General features: G+C 41.6%; 1 protein-coding gene and 1 long non-coding RNA gene across 5 annotated transcripts in view; one reads left to right on the top strand and one right to left on the bottom strand.

Moving 5' to 3' along the window:
- COL11A1 (collagen type XI alpha 1 chain) overlaps positions 1–23,225 on the top strand; it is a 262,353-nt gene that overhangs the window by 181,270 nt on the left and 57,858 nt on the right. For all 4 annotated transcript variants that reach the window (XM_081865627.1, XM_081865625.1, XM_081865626.1 and 1 more), the window contains 8 exons: positions 2,663–2,716; positions 6,956–7,063; positions 8,030–8,119; positions 9,567–9,620; positions 14,084–14,191; positions 18,828–18,935; positions 20,941–20,994; positions 22,319–22,372. In XM_081865627.1, coding sequence (XP_081721753.1) covers positions 2,663–2,716; positions 6,956–7,063; positions 8,030–8,119; positions 9,567–9,620; positions 14,084–14,191; positions 18,828–18,935; positions 20,941–20,994; positions 22,319–22,372 — 630 coding nt within the window. The remainder of the gene's footprint in view (positions 1–2,662; positions 2,717–6,955; positions 7,064–8,029; positions 8,120–9,566; positions 9,621–14,083; positions 14,192–18,827; positions 18,936–20,940; positions 20,995–22,318; positions 22,373–23,225) is intronic.
- On the bottom strand, positions 9,553–16,167 carry LOC309344042. The gene is made up of 3 exons (XR_014157573.1): positions 16,081–16,167; positions 14,091–14,201; positions 9,553–9,633 (listed from the first exon to the last, which is right to left on the bottom strand). It is a non-coding gene; the product is annotated as an uncharacterized lncRNA (long non-coding RNA).

Raw genomic sequence — 23,225 nt, 5'->3', positions numbered from 1 at the left:
GATATGGTGTTTTGTTTGGTTTTTAGTACACTGCTCATTCCACTTGGATAGAACTTGACACTTGGCAATCAACATGAACCTGGAATCCTAATCCCAGCTACAAAGCAAGGCTGGATTAACCATTAAGCACAATAAGCACACACTTAGGGTATCAAGGGAAGAGGGGGCACCGTGTTTATTTTTCATTGCCAGATTTACCATGGACCATATTGCTATTATTACTATAGTGCAGCTGAACCAGGTTCCTAAAAAAGGCTCCCAAGATAAATGAAAATATTACATAGACACACACATACACACATATATAATAAAATAGTAATAACAGAGGTAATAATATAGATCAATGGTATATTTTGAATTAGATATATATGGTGGCACCAAAATCTTCTAAGTGCTTAGGGCTTCTAAAGGTCTTAATCCAGCCCTGCTGCAAAGCAAGGAGGCGGCTGTGATTTCCAGTGAAGACCTGAGCAGGTTGTGCAGAAGATGCTTAATCCTTTCTCCAGGCTGTATCCCCCCACAATGTAACAAATGTTTATGTTGCAGATATTAATACTGCATAGTTTGAAGTGACTGGAGGCATAAGAACTGGCTCCTTTCGGAAAAAATCATCATCCCAGCCCATTAAAATATTACAGTGGTGCCTCGCAAGACAAAATTAATCCGTTCCGCGAGTCTCTTCGTCTAGCGGCTTTTTCGTCTTGCGAAGCAAGCCCATTGACGGCTTAGTGGATTAGCGCTATTAGCGGCTTTTAGCGGCTTAGCGGATAAGCAGATAAGCGGCTTAGCGGCTTAGAAAAAGGGGGGGAGGAAAAAAACCCTGCAGGAACTCGCAAGACATTTTCGTCTTGCGAAGCAAGCCCATAGGAAATTCATTTTGCGAAGCACCTCCAAAACGGAAAACCCTTTTCGTCTAGCGGGTTTTCCGTCTTGCGAGGCATTCGTCTTGCGGGGCACCACTGTATTCAAATTTTTACTGGCAGAATCTTCAAAACAAAACATAAGCATCAAACATACAACCAAAACATCCATACAATGACTTGTGCTGTCCAGCACAGGCTCAGCATCTTACAAAATATGAAATAATCCAAATAGATCTTTAAGCAAAGATATATATATATATATCTCCTCAGCCTCCATTCCACCCTCCATTGTCTTAGGCTGTTTAGTCTCCCTTCAGGAGAGCTTCATTTACATTCTTGCTCCATGGAGTTTGGGAGAACAAGACTCAATGGCCACTCCCTTTTAAAATGGAGATTTGCAGCCCAATACCTTCATCACATGATCTAAGGTTACAACACTCACAGGTTAGCTACCAGAGAACAACAATCAGTTAATTATCAACTCAGCAAGAGCTCAGAGTGCTCTCCTTGGCTTTAATATAGCTCTGTGGAAAAACCCCACGTCAAACCTTTTCACCAATACACATTTAAGCATTCTCATTTCAGTGTCCATTAAACTGTTATACTTAACAAAAAAAGGATCGGAGAAGATCAATTGCTCAGGGAAAGCTGCACAGCTCCTTTTCTGCCCATGGCGTATTCAGTGCAGATTGCACTTTGTACCTGCCAGCAGTGGAGGTCTGTCAATTCCTTGTTGGCTGCTAAATGCCTGGGACTGCTCTTGGAAGGTCACAGTGCAGCTTTGCTGAAGTAGCAGCTTTGAGTGAGCATTAGCGCAGAGGATCCTCTGGCTCCTGGCAATTCTCAGGGGGCCGTTTGCTTCTTTTGCAAAAACTTTTCCTTAAAAGGATCATCAAGACATTCAATGTGCCTTCAAACACGCCTTAGGGAGTCTTTGTGTGCTTTCCCCCTCTTTTTATATATAATCCATCACTTTGTAGCATTGCTGAGCTCTTTTAAATGTGCGGCTCGCCACTCTGCTGCAGGAGAGCATCCATCTTGCAGCACTGTCTCCAGTTGTATTTGCACCAAATATCTCAGAGGTGCTGCTGGATTTTGCCCACAGCAAAATTTCAAGGCTGATTTGGATGCCCCTACACTGGTGAAACATGCAATGAATTTTGTGGGGTGGAACTAGAAGGGCTTTGATGAGACCAATGAAATTTCTCTTGAGATAATTCCTCTCGTTCCTACTTGGGGTACGTAGAAAACAGTTAAACAAGCTGTTGGTCCCCTTTTATAAAGGAGGGAAGAGGGGGAAAATCAACATCTTGATTTCTCATCTCAGTTACTACCTCCGTTTGGTATTCCTTCCATGCCTTTAAGGCATCATCTACCTGTCGGTCCCAGTCGGATTTTAAGTGTATCTATGTATAGCTGTTCTTGCTTGTCTGCTCTTAACACATCTGTGCGGATGTCTGCAACATATATTTGAACTGAATCTGAGCAATATCATTTGTGCAATCACAGCCCCCTAATCAGTTTTGCAGAAAGTGCGACCTGCGAATGCTGCCACTTTGAACCGTGCTAGCGGAGGAGCCAAGCTCGCAATGATTGGAAATGATAGATCTTTGAAAGAGTCTTCAATATTTTACATTCAAGTGCGCGCAGTAATAACAGAAATGGCAGTCTTTATTCTTGGGGGAAAGACGATTCCCCTGACACCGTGCTTCATGCTTCTCATCTCTTCAGCAGTTAAAAGCCGTTTGTGATGTGCAGAAGTGTCAGTATTAGTAACCATTGTCTGCTTTGTTTCTTAGGGTTTCCAAGGCAAGACTGGCCCCCCAGGTCCTGGTGGCGTGGTTGGACCTCAGGTATGATGTTTCTGCCTAACTTTAGCTTTACCAAATGTGGAGGGAGCCTTTAGTTTGGCCATGCCTGTCGCACAGCAACCTCTTTCAAGCTGACCCATGACACAGTCTACCAATGGGGGGGATGTTCAGACCAAGACTGTTTTTGCCTCGTGCCCACATGTGCCCCCAAGGAAGTCTGTTTTGTCACTATTCCATGTGGAGTTTTAAATGGGGAGGAAATACACAGATTTTTTTTTTTTTTGAAATTACTGTTGTTTTATTAAAGTAAGAAATGGTAGCTGCTACTTATGAGATGGTCCAAGGCATAGGCAACCTTTGGCCCTCCAGATGTTTTGGTCTACAACTCCCATGATCCCTAGCTAACAGGACCAGTGCTCAGGTATGATGGGAATTGTAGTCCAAAACATCTGGAGGGCCAAAGGTTGCCTATGCCTGGTCCAAGGCATCCCTCCCTCCCTCCTTTTCTTTCTTTCTTTCTTTCTTTCTTTCTTTCTTTCTTTCTTTCTTTCTTTCTCTCTCTCTCTCTCTCTCTCTCTCTTTCTTTTTCTTTTTCTTTCTTTCTGTTTTTCTCTTTCTCTCCTCTTTGTTCAAGAGGATAAAGCTGCTAAGAGCAGCTTCAAAGTGTGGCACCTGCCACACTGGATAAAAAATGCTTTTTTATCACACATCATGATGTGCTGTCACTTCCTGGCTAACTGTTTTTTATCTTGTATTTTTATGTCATGAGCTGCCCTGAGATCTATAAATGAAGTACGATCGAAATTTTTAAATAATAATAATAATAATAATAATAATAATAATAATAATAGAGAAGACGGCTGTCCCCATGTATTAATGGTGACAGCCATCTTCTATTCTGCACAATGTTGTTTTGTACATCCCATTTTATGTACAGTTACACAGTAAGATCTGTGTGGCCACTCCTTGGAGCATGTTATAAAGCATGTTTATCCCTTGCAGCAAACTGTGAGACAGAGAATGTGATTGATTGAACCCAGTGCTTGCAGTAAATCACAGATCTGTCCCATGGTGTGTCCTGGTTCAAGAGTTGGGACTGAGACAGGGTGGACTTGCTTTGGAGCAAGTCCCCTGAAACAGATGAGGTTTGCATGTTTATCAGAAATTCACCTGAAAAGAAATCTGTGGGATCTGTAAATCATGGGAAACCCTGCTCACATTACTGGACAAGTTTAAAAAACGTATCACTGGATTGTTAGCAACCCTACGAGAGATTATGGAAGGTTCGTGGAGACCTATACATGCTCAGTTTAGGAGGTCAGAGTCAGACTTGTCCTTCTACAAATGGAAGGGTGCCTTTAATTTGTGGAAGGCACTTCTATCTAGTAGTAGCTCCCTCTGGAGGGAGGACCATGGGGAGTCAATTTACCCTGACCTGCCCTTTTTCCAGAAGCATACCATGCTACTTTATGTGATGTTCAAGAGTTTCTCCAACCCTTCCAGACCAGGGCTGCAGGGAAAAGGAAGAAATGCCCACCTCCCCCCCCCAAAAAAAAACACCTTCCACCCTTCCTTCTGTAGAAGGGTGCCATGAACTTACTTCAACTTATGGGAACTCTGGATCCAACCCATAGTATTTTTTTTAGGAATCACAGAGTGTGGCTTGACTAGAAATGGTATTGCAACAAGCTCTTAAAGAAAAGCTTTTAGGTGGCCAGACCTCTCTGAATTTCTCTCTACTCTGGTTTAACTACAGGAGTCGTATGAATCATTTTTGTTGTGTTTCTTCCAACACTTCAGTGAAGTGAAACAGCGGGCATCTTACTGACTGCCCATTTTATCTGAATTACCGTGTGTCTCCTTCTCGACTTTTATTGACTAAGCTTAATTTCCAAAGCCTGACCAGGCTACCTATGTAAAGGTAACTGAAATCCCATCACAGGACTGGTATATTGTGCATTTGCTTTCTTTGCGAGGGTTTTTAATTATTTGTATCGTATTAGCGTTTTATTTTCTTTCTTTTTAAAAAGAGAAATAGCCCGTTGCTTTCTGTCACCAGGAAAAAAATATATGCATTGCCCCATGTACAGCCAAACTTAGAAGGAGCTTGCACATGAATTTGTATCATGAACACCATTATCATTCTGTGTTGATGTTTCTGATTTTTATCTTTAAATAGGAGTAATGGAAATGTAGTGGCAAAACACGGCGTTAAATTTCCTTTAAACTAATGTCTTACAGAGTGCTTAGTACACTTTGGAATCAATGGCATTTGTTTCTGCTTTGCTTCCAAATGTATATCTGAGGGCAGTGAGCTGAATTGGGATTGCTTCATCAGAATCCAAGCACGGCCTATTAATCAGGGTTTTGCAGTGCTACTTGATGGAGTCCTTCCCAGATAAGAGAGAGCCTGCATAATTAGCTAGGCTTCCTATTACCCCAAGACAATAGAAACAATATATCTCCACACACTTCCTCGTAACTGTACACCAGTTTGCCAACTTGCCGGACCAATGGCAACACAGAATCATAGCCTTGTAGAGTTCAAAGAGTCATCTAGCCCAGCCCCCTGCAATGCAGGAATCCCAACAGAAGCAACCATGAAAGATGGCCATCCAACCTCTGCTTTGACACCTCCACTGAAGGACAGTTCGCCACCTCCCGAGGGAGACCGTTTGACTGTCTAACAGCGCTTACTGTCAGAAAGTTCTTCCTGGTGTTTTGTCAGAACTCGAAGCCAATGCTATTAGCCACATTTGCTGAACACTTGGGCCATGTGCATCAGAAAGGAAGGGTGTAGACCACTCACCACCACATGAAGAATGGCAGAAACTGGGATGTGGAGTTTCCAGTGAGCAGGAAAGGTGCCACAGCGCTAAAGACCCATCTCCTCTCAAATTCTTACCATTCAGCAATCACAGCTAGATATGGACAGAACAGCCCATCTCTGTTCTGTGCCAGTACCTTTGGGAATTGGTCCAACTTACCTGTTTTCTTTCTTTCTTTTTTAAAAATATTTTTATTAGTTTTTACATGAAATTTCCAAAAAACATACAACATATTTTCTTATCTTATTAGGTGTTTTGGACTTCCATCAACCACATCTGGAGATTTTTCAATCTTTATCACTTAATCTGCATTTCATTAATTTTACTATTACTTTTAAAAGTCCTTCACTAATAATTCTCTTCATACTTTCCTCTGCAATATTTCACATAGTCCTCCTTACAAAACTTCTTGCAGTCCTACTAGCGTAATCTGTTGATTACAATTGCTTTTCAAATAGTTCACATATTTACTCCAGTCCTCTGAGAATCTCTTATCCCTCAGGTTTCGAATCCTTCCTGTCATCTTGTCTAATTCTGCATAGTCCATTAATTTTGTGTGCCGTTCCTCTTTCGTCGGTAATTCTTCTTGTTTCCATTTCTGTGCCAATAGTACTCTTGCTGCCATTACTGCATATAAAAACAGTTTATTATCCTGTCTATTAATATCCTCCCCTACAATGCCAAGTAGAAATGCTTCTGGGTTTTTTTTATATAAATGTATATTTCAACATCTTTTTCATCTCATAATATATCATTTCCCAGAAGCTTTTCAGTTTCTTACATTCCCACTACATGTGATAAAAAGATCCTTCTTTTTCTTTACATTTCCAACATTTATTACTTATTTTATACATTTTGGCTAATTTCACTGGTGTAATATACCTGTTTTCATGCAGATTTTAAAGTGAAAATCCTAAAACATAACAATAATCCCATGGTACAAACTTGATAACATACTTAATGAGATGGCCCAAGGGTTGCCTTCCGCCTTCTTCATTTCCAAAAACAGCATTTCAGAACTAGTAACTTCAGTGCCATGTGGCTGAAAGCCCCTTTAAAATGCTTGGTGGAAGCGCAATCCCTTCCTAGGGAACTATATGCAATTTTTTTGGCCACTGATATATGCATTTTGTGCATATTATTTGGCCGGAGAACTGCGTTGCAAAATTTCAAAGGTTGGCTGCGTTTTGGTTTGTGCATTATTTCAGAAGGTGCAAATTAGGAAGACTCACCTTTGAATCTCATTTCTCCCCTATCCCATCATAGCACTACCACGTCCTGACCATTTTGGGAGTAGGATGCTATCATGGTACAACTGTGTTTGGAGATCTTAAATGCTGAAGGCCATTTGAACATGGCAAGAAAATTGGTTATCTGTATTCCTCTTGGAAGTGGAGGTCAAGGAATATGTCAGTGGCACGGGATAATTAATGCTGTTCCTTTGGTTTCTTAGGGCCCCACTGGCGAGACTGGCCCAATAGGTGAGAGAGGTCATCCTGGTCCTCCAGGCCCACCAGGTGAACAAGGTCTTCCAGGGGCTGCTGGGAAAGAAGGTGCTAAGGTATCAGTGTTGGCGTGTGCACTTGTGTTGGATGCATGAAAACACACTAATATTTTCTTGTGTGTTGATCTGAATGGGCAGTTTGCCACAGCTTCAGAGATACACATGGGATGGGGGATTGTTACTTCACTTCAGATCTAACTTGGTTGAGTGGTGGGTAGTGGCGGACCTACATTCTGGGGACCCCTTGCCAGCCAGCAATGAGGTCTAGCTAGCCACTGTTGTCTTCTTCAGTGGGGTTGTTCCATGACAGATCACCATACCGTCACAATGTCTGTGCTACTGACTCTCAAATCCTGGGATGGAAATATATGCAACAACAAAATCTGTCAATTTGACTCAAATCAATGCAACTCAGATTAGGTCTACTAGACCCCTGAGATTTAAGCAAAGCAGACAAAATTAGCTTCTGGGGGCTCTCTGGGATTAGGGGCCATGAAGCTTAAGTTTCATTAGTTTTATAGTAGATCCGCTCCGGGTGGTGGGAATTAGTGCAGGGAATGGCCTTCAACACTGGAAGAATGATGCTCCCTAGCATCCAAATGGGTCTACATTCTAATGGTCCGAAATGTCCAATAGTGGCAAGTGCAGTTAATGAAGCTGCATGGGTGCACTGAAGATTGAGACTGTGTGCTTAGGAGTGCCGAACCTCACGTAAAAGGTAAGCTAGCATTGGATTGATTATGGCTGAGATGAAAAGTCATGTAACTGCTTCTTTGATCAAAAGAACAATGATAAACAAGTTCAGGAAGAGAGTTTACTCACAAAAGTCAATGCCTTAGCATATGTTCACGTCTCCGATCTTTATTGGTTAGTAAAAGAAAGAACATCAGCTCTTTTAAATTTGACAGGATTTTCAGAACTTGCCATGTGAGTGGATGCAGAATCTCATTGCCATTAAAATCCAGCATATGTGAGAAATCATGGCTGAACTGCCTGCAATTTGTTTTTGATCTGTTTCCTTAGGGTGATCCAGGTCCTCAAGGCATCTCTGGGAAAGATGGACCTCCAGGACTCCGTGGTTTCCCAGGTGAAAGAGGCCTGCCAGGAGCTCAGGTACAGTATTAGGGATGTGTTCCCAACCCCATTTTCATGGGGTTAAGTCCTCAGTAGAAGGGATGCGGGTGGCGCTGTGGGTTAAACCACAGAGCCTAGGACTTGCTGATCAGAAGGTCGGGGGTTCGAATCCCCATGACGGGGTGAGCTCCCATTGCTCGGTCTCTGCTGCTGCCAACCTAGCAGTTCGAAAGCACGTCAAAGTGCAAGTAGATAAATAGGTACCACTCCGGCGGGAAGGTAAATGGCATTTTCGTGCACTGTTCTGGTTCGCCAGAAGCAGCTTAGTCATGCTGGCCACATGACCCAGAAGCTGTACACTGGCTCCCTCGGCCAATAAAGCAAGATGAGCAACGCGACCCCAGAGTCGGCCATGACTGGACCTCATGGTCAGGGGTCCCTTTACCTTTACCTTTAAGTCCTCAGTAGGAGTTATTTCTGGTGTCAGCACATTGTTATATTAACTGCTAAGAGAACAAGGTCCACAAAGAGTGCTTAAGGGTTTTTTTTTAATATAAAAAGGACAGTACAGATTATCTTCTGACATTTAAAAATCAATTTATGAATGTCTATTAAATGTACAGCACTAATTGTGTCTTCAGGCATTGCTCTCTGTCAGTTTCTTGAGGTGCCATTTCCTGTCCTGTCCTCCTCGTTGATGGGGAGGAGACGATGATGATATGGTTAATCAGGAGGTGGTATCTCCTGACTTGATTTGCCAGGGAAGATCCAACATCTCAGGCTCAATAGGTCCTAAACACCAATTTACAATATACTGACTGCTTAGCTCTTAAAGAAGGCTTCCTCAAACTTGGCACTCCAGATGTTTTGAGACTACAATTCCCATCATTTCTGACCACTGGTCTTGCTAGCTGGGGATCATGGGAGTTGTAGGCCAAAAACATCTGGAGGACCAAGTTTGAGGGCACCTGTCTTAAAGGCTTGGTTAGTGGTTAAGTGCTTGTCAGAAGTGGCAAGAGTCAGAAATTTTTTAATCAATGTATATTTTGTAAAAAGCTTAGAAAAAAAAAAGATTTTGACTTTTAGAGGAGAGAGGAAGAGTGATCTATTTTTATTTTACTTTAAGCTGCTCTAGGGTTTAATCATAGGAGGCCTGCAGTCCAGTATACACTTTCCTGGGAGTAAACATCGCTCCTCCTTTCTTTCTTTCTTTCTTTCTTTCTTTCTTTCTTTCTTTCTTTCTTTCTTTCTTTCTTTGTTTCCTTCTTTCCTTCTTTCCTTCTTTCCTTCTTTCCTTCTTTCCTTCTTTCCTTCTTTCTGTCTTTTGCCATAAAGTAGAACAAACAAAGGGTTCTGCAGTAAATAGCCCATAAACTATTCATGTTCTGTAGATAGAACAGATGAAATAAAACACTTTGAAATGCTATGTGTCACTCTTCAAATAGTGACGATGGTAATAATGACAAATAATGCCTTCTTTTGGTAGGGTGGAGCTGGTCTGAAAGGAGGAGAAGGTCCACAAGGTCCACCGGGTCCCATTGTAAGTAGAATTGCTTGAAGGACAATGAAAAAAATATTAGTATGAAAAAATTACTTCCTTTTTTATTTATGTGCATGTGCTCTTGTGAACAGTATCTAAATGAATGGCATTCAGTTCTGTCAATAGCCATTCCCTAGTAATTATGAGTCGACAAACAGAAGGAACTATCAACACAAACATATTGGCCCATCTGAAACCTGCTGTTATCAGCAGGAGACAAATGGTATTTTCTTGTTTTCTTGTTTTATTAGAAATTATAAAGGGGTGGGGGGAGAGATAAGAAGCCTCTAGTGGCAGGAAAATGAAAAGCCTACTGTACTGAAAGACTGCTGTGAAATTCTGTCCAGCTTTCCTTTCATTCTGAAATACGTAGAAGTTTGGCCCAAACTACAAGTTATGTTACTCACTGTTTTAAATCACAGGTGCACACACAGAGGGAAAGCAAGAAACTGGTGCAGGGCCCTGATCCAGATTAGGAGTGTTCTTAAATTGTCCACTTTTGTTTTCAAGAAAAATCAGCTGAGGGGGTCCTGATGTGCTCCCAGTCTGGATCAGAATCCTACACCAGTTGCATGCTGAAAATCATTGTGCTTATGACAACCTCATGACATGTGACATTACTTTCATGATAAGACACTTCAGCATTGATGTAGTGGTTCTGCCGTCATTGCAGATGTTGGTGCTTCTCTCTCATACGCACCTTTATTCCTGCCCAGAAAGTCTGAAGGGCAGGAAACCAGGAAAATCTGTTGTACGTCGAAAGTTGTACCAAATCTTCTGGTCTGTGGTAAAGAGCTGAGTTTCCTCCAATATTAGAGAGGTGTGGTGTGAAATTGCTACATCAGAGTAGAGTACAGTAGACATTTCCTCCCTCCTTTCCCAGTACAATGAGAGTAAAAGGAGAGTGACACAAAGCGTGTTCTCCTTAATAGAGAGCACGTGTTGCGGTGGGGTCTAGCAGGCCACCCCACTCTTGTTGGGCAGATCTGTTGGTTTGCCACAGGCTGTGATTAGGTACTTGTGTTTCTGGGGAAATTTCGATGTTGCCAATTTGTGGGTTGGGCTCAAAGTTGGGCACGCAGCTTTGGGTGTTCTCTTTTGCTGCGTGTACCAGATCACCCACCTACCCTCCCTGAACTGGGGATTTTGCGCTTGACCTTGCTATGCCTGTCATGGGGTCACCTGCTTTTGGGGCAGGGGCCTTGTAGGAATTTTGTCCATTTGGCTGATTGGCTGGAGCTATTTGGTTTTTGCCTACTGCGTAGCAAATGGTCACAACTTGTAAGGTTTGCGAGTAGGCATTGGTTTAAAAATTGGTTGGTGGAGGGGTAAGTGTCTACTCCTCCAATGCTGATGTTGCAAGGGAATTCTGTTAAAGGAATCCAGGGGCTTTACATGCTTTTGTCCAAGTCCCTGGCATCGGGCTTGGGCCGCACAAGCCTCTGGGAGCATGCGGGGAGAGGTGAGGGTCTGGTGCCCAGCTTCATTTCTCTTCAATATTGTTTTCCCAAACTGGCTTCCACTGGAATCTGGAAGTCAGTTCTGTCCCTGGACGGGGGGACAGATAGTTGGAACCAATGCCTAAGCAACCACTCACAGTTATGTATTTAAATAAAGTTGTGGCCAAAATTATGCCAAAAACCTTAAACAAAAATTATGTATGATGTGAGAGTTATTGGGGTGGCTTGGGGACCTCAACACGCAAACAATAGGATAATGTGATGCAGGTCATACTGGACTGTACCACTTTTAAAAGGAGCTGGAGGTCCTACCCATGTGTGTGTGTGTGTGTGTGTGTTCTGTCTGACATAAAAACAACTTTCTGGAACATGAGGGTGAAGATATGTAAGCTAGCCTTCCTTTGTGATTTCTACTTGTACACATTCCGGTGGGGCACAAGCTCCTCTGTTCAGGCATCATGCCTGAAGAAAAAATAGCAACCCTTATAGTGAGCACTGGGCCACACATGGTCTGTCCTGCCCTGCCAGTAAATGGTCTTCCAGCCTTGCTGGTTGTGAGAGTGGAGAAAGGTTGGAAGGGAACTCCTGCTCTGTTCAGTTGGAAGATGAGTAGAAGCTTCTGAGCAGTTGTGTTCCCAATTTTGTGGATGGTTCAACTGAATGTGGGTAGAGAGAAGTCCCTTCAGACATTCCTCACTCAACATGGGAAGGCCAGGAACAGAGCAGGATTGACTTGTGTGCATTGGGATATTGAGGGCAGGGCCTCATGGCCCCATTCCTCCTATGTAGGTATTTCCTGTTTAGACACCTGAATGGTCAAGTGTCATGCTGTGAGTTTCTTGATCATGTAGCTTAGCTGTCAGTTCCCAGTAAACCTCAGTAAAATACACACAGGGGAAGAGGATGCTGAAAGACCACTACCTCATTGGTTTTATTTTTAATTTCCATTGGGGGAATACTTCTGCTTGATTTTGAAGTCTTGCACATGTATATTCATTTCTCAACCAACTTGTGAAAACAAACCAGCTTCCCTCTGTGGGGTAAGATTCTAATTGCCATGAAATTTAATTCTCACTCCCTGGGAATCCTAATCAAAGCAAAGCAGCATTAATCCTTTTCTATGCTTCTCAGTCATGCCGTGTGAATATTTAAGGCCAGCCCTCATCCCCTGCCATTCTGACTTGGGTATTTTAGGCATGTGACCAGCTGGGTCAGGGGGGAAAGAGAACACAGGGGCAAACAAGCAAGCAAGCAAGCAAGCAAACAAACAAACATCCTTTTTCATTATGTGCGTTTTAGAACAAGCTTCCCTCAGACAAAAAGAGCATTTTAAATTCAAAGAGCCCAAACACAAAAAGAAAAGTCTTTTGAATACAAGCGTGTTTAGAACTTGCTAGAAGCATCAGCAAGTTTGTGTTACCCACAAATAGGGTGTATCTACGCGCAGGGGAGAAAAACTCTATAAATAAGTCAGAAATTAAATTGTTATAACAAAAGATAAAAAGCACTGTGGAAAATCGCTTAGAAATATTTTTTTTGCTCTCCAGTGCTGTCTGATGTTGCATTCAAAACACTGTTTTTTGACTAATGTAGTCAAATGTAATGTCCATGGACATTAACATAGAAGTCAACAACTTTTTTTTAGTCAGTTGAGCGAATTTCACATTTTTTTGTCTGCCAAATTTCATAATAACATTGGCTTGGTCGACATAAGCAGGGGTCAGGACACATGACACTCCAAATAGCTCCCATCATCTATGATAGGAGCAGAAAACTAACAACATCTGAAGATTAGTCCCCCCCCCCCCCCGCTTACGCTAAAGACTCCTTCACATATTACATTCCACCTGAGGGCCAAACTATATGCAACACTGAATTATGGGTGGTTTCTCCAGAAATTTATACCTGTTTTTCTGAAGGTGTAGAGGCTTCAGCTGCCTCAGAAGCCCCATGTGTTATGGTAGGGTGTCTTAACTCATTAAACTCACTAAATATAGACCCCTGGAGAAGGGGTGTAGCTCAGTGGTTGAGCACATGATCTGCCTGCAAAAAGTCCTAAGTCCCTAGCATCTCTGGGTAAAGCCAAGGAAGATTCCTCTCTGAAGGTATAGAGGCCCACATGGAGATGGTACTGAGCCAGATGGGTCAATGGGCTGACTCAACAGAAAACAGTTTCCTGTGTTCCAGCCACTGAAACCAGGGAGCAGAGGCAGGGAAACCAGGGAGCAGGGCAATTACAACAGCAAAAGCGCCGTGTGTATTTTGGCTGTTAGCTCTTTCAGCTGTATACCTAAAACTTTTAAATATGAATGTGGCAGATAAATCTTTGCAACCATAGAATGACATCAATTCAGGAATCAGGCATGACCGTGACTCCCTATCTAATATATACTCAGAGGCAAATCTTAAGAGACATGGTGAAATACCGTTCCTGAATCTGAGCCAGAAAGCATGATTTCCAATGGAGACAAAAGCCCAGCTGGAGTGATCCCAGACTCCACTGCTTTCTGGCACTTTCTGGATCTGATCCTAGAGGAGACTGTCCTAGCAGAGCTTGCATTTGCCACTGAATTTAATTCAGTGATGAATGCAAACCCTGCTTTTCCAAGGCAATGGCAAGACTTGGACGAGGAGCTTCCAAGTGGAACCAGGCTTGCATTTGGTGCCAGATATAAAGGCACTGAATGAATGCAAGCTTGCTTGTGGAAGAACAACCAGGAGGACATTCTAAGGTTTCCCATTGTTCCTCTGCACCCACAGCTTTACCTGCCCTCATGTTGTATATCTTCAGGTATGGGGCAAGTAGCCAAGGCTTGGGAGACACAATGTTATGCACCAAATTGGACTGGAGGTTCTCCACCTGTCTTTTAAAGAAGAGATGTGGAGGGCATCTCACTAGAAGAATTAGGGCACTTGCCAATCTTTTAGCAGTCTTTGTCCTAAACTGTGCAGTGTTTCTGGTTATTAAATAGTTTGTTCAGTGGTCATTTCTTTTAATTGCAGGGTTCACCTGGTGAACGTGGTCCGGCTGGTACTGCTGGCCCAATTGGTTTGCCGGGACGTCCTGGTCCCCAGGGTCCTCCTGGGCCAGCGGGAGAAAAGGGAGCTCCGGTGAGTAATTCTAAAGAAAGAGAGAAGTAATATTACAGAAATTATTACTTTTCATATCCAATAATGTTAGCTCTTCACACTCCAATACCTTTCTATTGCATATGTGCCTGGCATACTCCCTCTCTATTTACAATAGAGCACTGCAGAAATTTAATTAAACTTGATGACATTTTTTGGCACACTTTATCAAGCCCTAGGGCCAAGGGAGAGGGGTTAAACAAAGCTGATCATCATGAACACAATAGTGGCTGCCTCTGATGATAAAATAGTTTGTCACGCCGTAGCTTTGATTTAACCTTAGTGCCCTAATGCTCTGCTTTACAAAGTGTGCCTTTATTTCCCATTTTCGTATCAGATTTCATTGTCACCTACTCCTGCTCTCTGCTACCTTTTTAGTCAAGTGCAACTTTTAAATGAAAACATCACAGGTGGGAACTTTCAGACCTCCTGATGTTGTTAGACCCCCCCAACTCCCATCATCCTTGGTCACTGGCCATGCTAGCTGAGACTGATGGGAGCTGGAGTCCAGAAATATCAGAAGGGCAAACTGGTGCCCCATTCCTGCTATACATAGATGGAATGGTCCTCAGATATAGGGGAGTAGCTTTTGTGATCTTCATATGAATCTCCCCAGACCCAGATTCAATGCCATGTTATAGACAGTGCCTCTGAATCTTAATTATATTTAAAAGGTAAATATTGTGTGTTATCTAAGAATTATTAAACTACAGAGTTCAAAAGTAAGCAGGGTTTTAGTCCTCGTGGAAAACTCCAACAGATGTCGCAAAGGAAACCTGTGGGCAGGACACATCAAACAAGCTATGTGAATGCAAAAGGGTCCTGTTTTTCCTGCTACATTGAATGACAATCAGCTTTTGAAACTGAGGATATTTTCAAAATGTGCATCCGTGGTATGCCAAGGAGGTCCACAGTTCAAAGGAAAAAATGTTCAATAATTCCACTGGGTTTGTAGCGTGTGAGAATGGAATTAAAAATTACAATATGAAATGAAATGCCTGGCTGGTGCTGAAAACAGCACAGAGCTCCCACTATGTAACATAGAACTTTGAATCAAGTGTTTCTTTGCCTCCAATCCACAGCATTGACCTGGTTCACACATACCATTAAACCGTGAGTTAACCACAAGTTGCTCCACAGACAATCAAACAAACCATGGATTGTTTCTCCATAGTTGGGTTCGTTTTCCAGCTGCTCTTGCCTTATTGCCTTTGCATTTTGGTAAGCAACTATGGCAGCCAGGCAAATCAAACTGCTATTAATTGTGGGTGCTGGGTTGCACATAACACCAAGTCATAGTTAAAACAAACCAAGTTTCATAAGCCAACAACAAACCATGGCTTTTGATCATGGTTAGTTGACAGTAAAGAAAGTATAATTAAGCCACGGGCCAGGGATTGCACTGAAAGCTAAGCCATGATTTAATAAAACATGGCTTAGCATTATGTGCAAATGATGCCATTGATTACCACCAACATGGTGAATGGTCAGGGATGGTGGGAATTGTAGTGCAACAACTTCTGGAAGACACCATGCTGGCTACATCTGCCATATTAGTACATCATTCTTCAGTATGAAACTGAAGCTGTGTAGTCCAATGTGCATTTACATGGGAGTCCCATTAAACCCAGTGAGTCTTCTGCCTGAGTATATATGTGCAGAATTGTGCTGTAAATTGATTTCATTAATCTCTCACAAAATCCTATCAATAGATATTTTGCCGGTGTTCTAAGCTCCACTTTCCCTCCCTATATGATCATATTGTTCCCTGCCTCCAAATAAGTATTGACATTATGCTAACTACATGATATTGACAACATATAACTCATTAAGATAGAAGACTGTATTCCTGAGATTTTTCATTTCTTCACCTGCTTCGGTGTATTTAATTTATCTGTCTGCAGAGTCTCCAGCAGGTTATGTTATCTGTATTTTCATTTCTGTTTTCTGTCTGTTATTTATCATGCACTTATCATAAAAATGTATTGAAATTCTGAAATGCAGACAATGGTTACTATAACAACTTAAGCTGCTTTGCAATGTACCATTCTGAGTTTTGTAATTTATATGTATGAGTCCTTATCGTGACTGAGTGAGCCACTTGGAGCTGGGTTCTTAGAAAAATTGAACGCTGTGACCTTGAAGCTACCAAAATGAACCTGTGAACATAGTGTTCAGAAGGTTTCAGAAGTCAAGCTCTGAAGAAAATTGGAGATAATCCCACTGTAGCCAATCAGTGACCTGAAACTCTGCTCTTTGCAGTTCACATGTTCAACTTTGTCTGCCATAGCCAGTCAGGTACAGTGTAAGGACAGGATCTGCCAAAAACCTCCAGCCTAGACTGCTGCAGTGTATTGTACGTGGGACTGCCTTTGGAAACAGTTCAGAAATTTCAGTGCAAAGCATAGGTTCCTAGTTTTAAAACACCACTGGTCCATTTCCAACCACGATTGATTACACTGGTGCTAACCTATGACATGTGGGCTGAGAACTGTCTTCTTCCCTGTGGTCCTGGTCATCCATTCAGATCTCTAGAGATGCAGTGGGCAGTGACTTGACAGGGTGCCTTTTCATTTGTGAAAAAGGGATGCGGGTGGCGCTGTGGTCTAAACCACTGAGCCTCTTGGGCCTGCCGATCAGAAGGTCGGTGGTTTGAATCCCCGTGACAGAGTGAGCGCCCGTTGCTCTGTCCCAGCTCCTGCCAACCTAGCAGTTTGAAAGCACAGCAGTGCAAGTAGACAAATTGGTACTGCTGCAGCGGAAAGGTAAATGGTGTTTCCGTGTGCTCTGGTTTCTGTCACTGTGTCCTGTTGCACCAGAAGCAGTTTAGTCATGCTGGCCACATGACCCAGAAAGCTGTCTGTGGACAAACGCCGCCTCCCTCAGCCTGAAGGGAGATGAGTGATGCAACCCCATAGTTGCCTTTGACTGGACTTAACCATCCAGCGGTCCTTTACCTTTTACCTTTCATTTGTGGTATTCCACCTCTAAAACACACTACCCATTTGTCTATTCTGATGTCATTTTGGTCCAAGAAAGACCTTTTTATTTCTGTGGTCCTGTCAACTGAGATTTATTCTTTTGTTTCTTCACTCCTCTATTTGATGCTATTTTTATTATTGTTTGGCTGTTTGCGTTTTCTGTTTTTTAAATATTTTAGGTGTGTATTTTATTTCATAAAAATTATATACCACTTATTTGTAAAGAAAATCCTCAAAGCCTTTATGTTACCTGCTTTGGGCATCCATGTGTCAAAAAGCAATGGGTAAATTCTATAGTATTTCTTTTTTCCTTTAATGAGATTGTTCTAATGCTACAGGTATCACTATATAGCACTGCTCAGAGGTTTTTACTTTGCAGGGAGAGAGGTCAGAGATGGCAAATAGGAAGTGGAGGTTGGTGTAGTGATATTCAGGTGCAAGTAAATGAGAGATGTGCCTGGTTTGTGAATTAAAGTCATAGGTGACTGGGATCAATTGTACATTGTTTCTGCTTTGAGAATGAGCAGCTGATTTTGTACTTTTGGGTGGATGGGGAGGACTCACTGTTTGTTGTACCAAGATATTACACATCAAGTTTCTTCATGCACAAAGTACCGAGCAGATGTGTTTCTCACACAGCTCTCCGTCTGCGAGATTTAATTGTGCAACAAGGTGTGTGATGGAAGGAAGGGGAGAGGGAGAGGGAGAACCCTTTGGAAAGCTTGTTTTGCAGCTATCAACACTTGGTGTCGGTTGCCAAAATGAAAATCACAGATATCAATTGCATTCTAGCCTTTGCAAAACACTCAAAGGAGAGTAGAATAATGGATTGATGAGTAGATAGAGGAAGCAGGACTGTTGAAGGCATGGAAGTGAGAGTGACAAAAGACCAGGGTGTTACTCATAAGCAGACAACAGTTATGTGGGATAACAGAGAAAAGGTGTAAATGGAGACAAGAGGGGTGATACAGGAGGACCTCGACCTTTTTTTTAAACAAAACAAAACCCAACCCAAATACTGGGTTGTGAAATCATTACCTATGAATTGCTTTTTAAAATAGTTTGTGAAAGAAAATAATATTGACTAAGGTATATAATTAACATACGGCTGTCTGGTAGTAATGAATGAAAACACAGGTGTACCACTCAAAAGGGTATGGATCAGAAAAATAGGTCATACACTTGTGCAGAGTCACATGGTAGGCCACCCCCACCCCCCAAATTGTAGCTTACAGATAAAGCCCAGTGGAACAAAAAGCTCTTCATCTTGCCTTGAAATGACATCAGAATTTGTGCATGGAGAGCATCTCCGAGAAGGTATTCCAAAGGTGGAGAATGACAACCCAAAATTCGCTTTCTCTCAAGTCACTACCTGTCCACTTCAGATGGCAGAGAAGGTCCTTCGGAGAGAAGGCCTTCTAAAAAATGGACCTCCATTGATGACCACGACATTACAGAGATGGTTTTGAGAGATAATAAATTGCTTAGGGCCCCTCCAAAGGTTCCTAGCTGTGACAAGCTTTAACCATGCACTGGACCAGTCTGACACTTATAGATAGTGAGATGTGAGTTCAATATTGTGCACTCTCAATGATTCACCAGTCATAGTTTGAATGATCTTTTGCCATTGAAAACAGGGTGAAAAAGGTCCGCAAGGCCCAGCCGGACGTGATGGAGTACAAGGGCCTGTAGGCCTTCCTGGCCCTGCTGGTCCAGCTGGTTCTCCTGGAGAAGATGGTGACAAGGTCAGTTGCTGTTGACTGCAGTGATGATTGTCCGGTGATTGGCTCATTTTCAAAACTCCAAGAACTATTTGTTTGCTTTATGTGGGATCACTCAAGAAAGAATCTTGAGGCACTTGAATAACAGATTTATTGTGCCATCATCTTTTGTAGACTAGTACCCTCTTCATCAGAAGCATGAAGTGTTATCTTCAGTTGGCCAATATAGAGAGATGCAAAGAAAGAGGGAGAGGTCATAAGCAGTGGGGCAAGAAGTAGGGCCATGCAATAGAAGTTGGAGAAATAGGTGTGTCACCTTTCTATGCAGGACCCAAATGTATACAAGATAAGAAGGGGGTGACCCATCAGCAAGAGCAATCACTGTGATATTGTCTAATATTGCACAAGAAGTGCTGTGTTAGAAGCAACGGTGATGACAGTTTTGCTCTCTTGGAATACATACTATTTGTGATTCTGAGCCACTAGAGAAGATCAACGTATGGGAGCTGGGGCAAACCTTTATTTACTTAAAAGTCAAATTTGACCCATGAGCAGCAGGTGTCAGAAATAATGCAACACAGGGAACTTGGGGTGCGACTCTCTTCAATCAGGCAAAGACACTTTCATGGGTTTCATGAGTTTCCAATAGTTTGAAAAAATTATGAGAATTACAGGGTGGAAGCGAATGTTTAGGAGGAAGCATTATTCTCAATTCATTGTTTGGCACTGACATGCAAAATAGGGGGCTATACTTACAAGAGAAAGGGTGTTATCCTTTTCTTGCCCAGAAACATTCCATAAGGAATTTTTTTTAATTCCAGATATCTTTGTCCTGGCTACTATTCCCAGTTGTCCAGGAGAAACATCTAGGAAGTCTGGCAATGTGACAGCTAGGAGTAGGATTACGCATTCTCCATTCTGCCCACTGCTTCTCCCTAAAAAATATCCCCCGCCACACCTTTATGTGCTGGCAGACTTCCCATTGTTGCACTGCATACCTGTTCAGTTATGAAGCTCATTCTCACTGGGCCAGTCCATAGTCTTTGCTTAATATGCCAAAATAGGAATGAGCCCTTTGCCCTTTCTCCCAATTCATTAATGTGCCTTCTTGCCCTCATGTACAATCCATTTTCCTCTCCCTCCATAGCATGCCTGAAAGCAATGCAAAAAATATCCGTTGACCACAGTTTTGTCTCTGAACCAGACTCATTATTTAGACCCAGTCTTATCCTCAACCTGGTAACTCTGGGTTTGGATGAAATGAAAAGTTATGTTTAATTAGATGCTTCCTAGATTAATTGTGGCTTGCATGAAAGGATAAGTGGATGGGTTGCATTGTCTGATAACTTGTCTTATATCTCACTATCAGTTTTGCACCTATCATTGCTTGGGGATTTAAGAAACCCAAAATGACCCTGCAGTTTTGAAAGTTTCTGTCTACCATTTTGATTCATAGGGTATTCAATTGTATTTAAACATTTAAAAAAACTACTCCTAAGTATCAGCAAAATTAGGTTACAGTATCTTAACAGGTGTCCAAAGGCATAGTGAGCAAACATCTTTCCAAAATATATGCTGAATTAAACCAGATGGCCTGAACATTACCACTGTCTGATAGAGACAACCGTAATTCTCTGTTATGTCTGCTCATAATAAGAATTGTGATACATTCACAGAAGCACGAAGCTGCTCTTCAGTTGATTGCAATTACAGTCACTTTATATTGAAGGAGACATGGAGAATATAAACAAAAACAAAACAATTTCCTTCGTTCAAAATCCAATTAAAGTAGGTTTCAATACGAGGCCATGTTGTGCTTTGAACTGTAATAGTCGATACATGCACTAATCTGTCACACCGAAATGTGATTGATCAATGCAAAATTGCCCCCTTCAGGCCTTTACTTGTAAAATGGTGCTATAAGGTAAAGAGAATAATAAGGTGACATTTATAGACACTTCGCCACAGCGAACGGAAAGGCAGGCTCTTTAAAAGTACCAATTTAACAATGTCTTCCCTTCTATTACAGGGTGAAATTGGAGAACCAGGTCAGAAAGGGAGCAAAGGTGACAAAGGAGAAAATGTGAGTTTTCTTTTCTTTCTTTCTTTTTCTGACTACTTCCTTCACTATATTGCTTACTGCAATTCTTTATTGCTGGGGAATTAAAGAATGAAAACATGAATCAAAAACCAACATGCTGAGCAAGCAGGAAAGAGGCCTGCATTTTGCAGAGATATTCACATTTGAAACAACCCCCCCCCAGAGGAATTGGGTTCAATGTTACTTTATAATGCCTTTAAATGATGATAGTAATTGACCAACTTCTTTGTTCCAAGATATGTTAACATATTTTCCTCCACAATTGTCTGTCACTGTTTTGCTTAGTTTCCTTTCACCTAGGTCCATGCTTGGATGTCTTTTGTTTGCTTGCAGGAAAGCTATATTATTACATTATATTACATTACATTACTTTATATTACATTATTATATTATATTATATTATATTATATTATATTATATTAATAATATATCATTCAATAATCTTTTTCATATAAACCAACGTTTCAGATTTCTTATGTGGTTAAAAAGGTCCTCTGCTTTGATTAAAGCAATTCTTCATTTAATTTTATCAAACTCAAAACTAGTAATCACAAGGGAATATTTTCAAGAACTATATATAGTTTATAAAATGAAAACTCCTCCGGGAAGAAATTATTTAGACTTGTTTGGCATGTGAGAACAGGTTGTTTTATGTAATTTTAAATTCCATTTTATTTGTATGTTCAAGCATGGCTAACTGAAAATCAGCTCTGTCAGTAATGCCTTTTCCTGGGGCAGCATAAATAGATTTAATCTAAAATACGTCCTGGAACTTTTTTTTTTCAGGGAGTGCAATGCAGTTGCACGTATTTAATATTTAAGACTGTCTAGGAAGAATTGTCCAATTGCAAGAGCAACTTACAGTCTCTTTGGGGAAATACAATTCCAACAAGAAGCATTCTTTTGCGATATTGGTAGTGAAACTTTAGTTGATTTTTTTTCTCTGTAAATCTCCTCAGAAAGGTCTGGTATATTTTTAGTTCTGTAAAAGCCAGGGCAGGTTGTGATTCATATTCATGTTTGAACAGAAATCCACTTTTAAATATCCTGAAAATACTGCAAGCATAATTACCTTTGATAAATGTCAGTTTCAAATGTATTGTAGACAAGCAAGTCTAAGATTTGGGGAGATGAACAAATAATGCTTGACTGCCTTGAATGTAAAAGACCTTGGAGTAACAGCACCATCTCTCCAAAGAAATGTGGAAATGCTTATTAGGCCTGAATAATGCAAAATGCCCTCCTGTGGAGATGCTGTTCATCTGACTTTAGATGCCAACATTACCTTCTTTCCTCCTCCTTTCAGGGTCCTCCTGGACCACCAGGTCTTCAAGGTCCCGTCGGAGCTCCTGGTATAGCTGTAAGTTTCTGCTTGTTATGCATAACTAACGAGTGCCTTCCCCCCCGAATTCTCATTAGTTATACCGAAGATTCAGGCATAATTTATGTTGCTTAAAATGAGAAATATCTTAAATCCTATCCCCAAGGCATCCGTGTCTATGCACTGCTCTGCTTACCGCAGGCTCCAGTCTTGGGTCAGTGCTCTGCTGCTTCAGTCTTCCATGAGTGCAACAATTCAAAAGGAATGAACAAAACATTGGGAAAATGCTTTGGCTCTGTTCATTCCAAGATGTGTTTATTAAATGCATATGGAAGCTGGAGTGGCGTTTCCAAGAACAGGTCCACTTGATAACTTAGTTTCTCTTTTTTTATTATACAGTGGACCCTTGGGTTAAGTTACGTTCTGGTAACATAACTTTCGGGTTGCGAATGAGGCAAACCTGGAAGTTTATACTTCTGGGTTTTGCCACACACACCTGCGCAGAAGTGCTCTATGACGACGCAGGTGTGCGCAGAAGCAGCGCCTCATGTTGTGGACTTTTCGGGGTACATAAGGACCCCCGGAATGAATTAAGTTTGTATCCGGAGGGTCCACTACACACACACACACACACACACACACACATACACACACAATTTTAATTAAATTTTCTGTTTTACAATTTAGAATATTCATTTAGACAACGGTAACTTTGTTTCTCATCACTTAATTACTCATTAACTTGATGGCTTCCAGTTGAATGTGTGATCTGACTCCCTTGAAAAGAAATGACATTGGCGATCTGGAAGTTCTGTCTGTATTGTTACATTCTTAATGGCTCATTTACATATTCAAACCATCACTCCATGTTGCATTCTTCAACAATACAGGT

This window comes from Podarcis erhardii (genome assembly GCF_964252035.2).
Source record: "Podarcis erhardii genome assembly, chromosome: 6".
In the NCBI taxonomy this organism is placed as follows: domain Eukaryota; kingdom Metazoa; phylum Chordata; class Lepidosauria; order Squamata; family Lacertidae; genus Podarcis; species Podarcis erhardii.
Note: the sequence above shows the minus strand (reverse complement) of the source record. Positions and strands in the feature narration are given on the sequence as shown.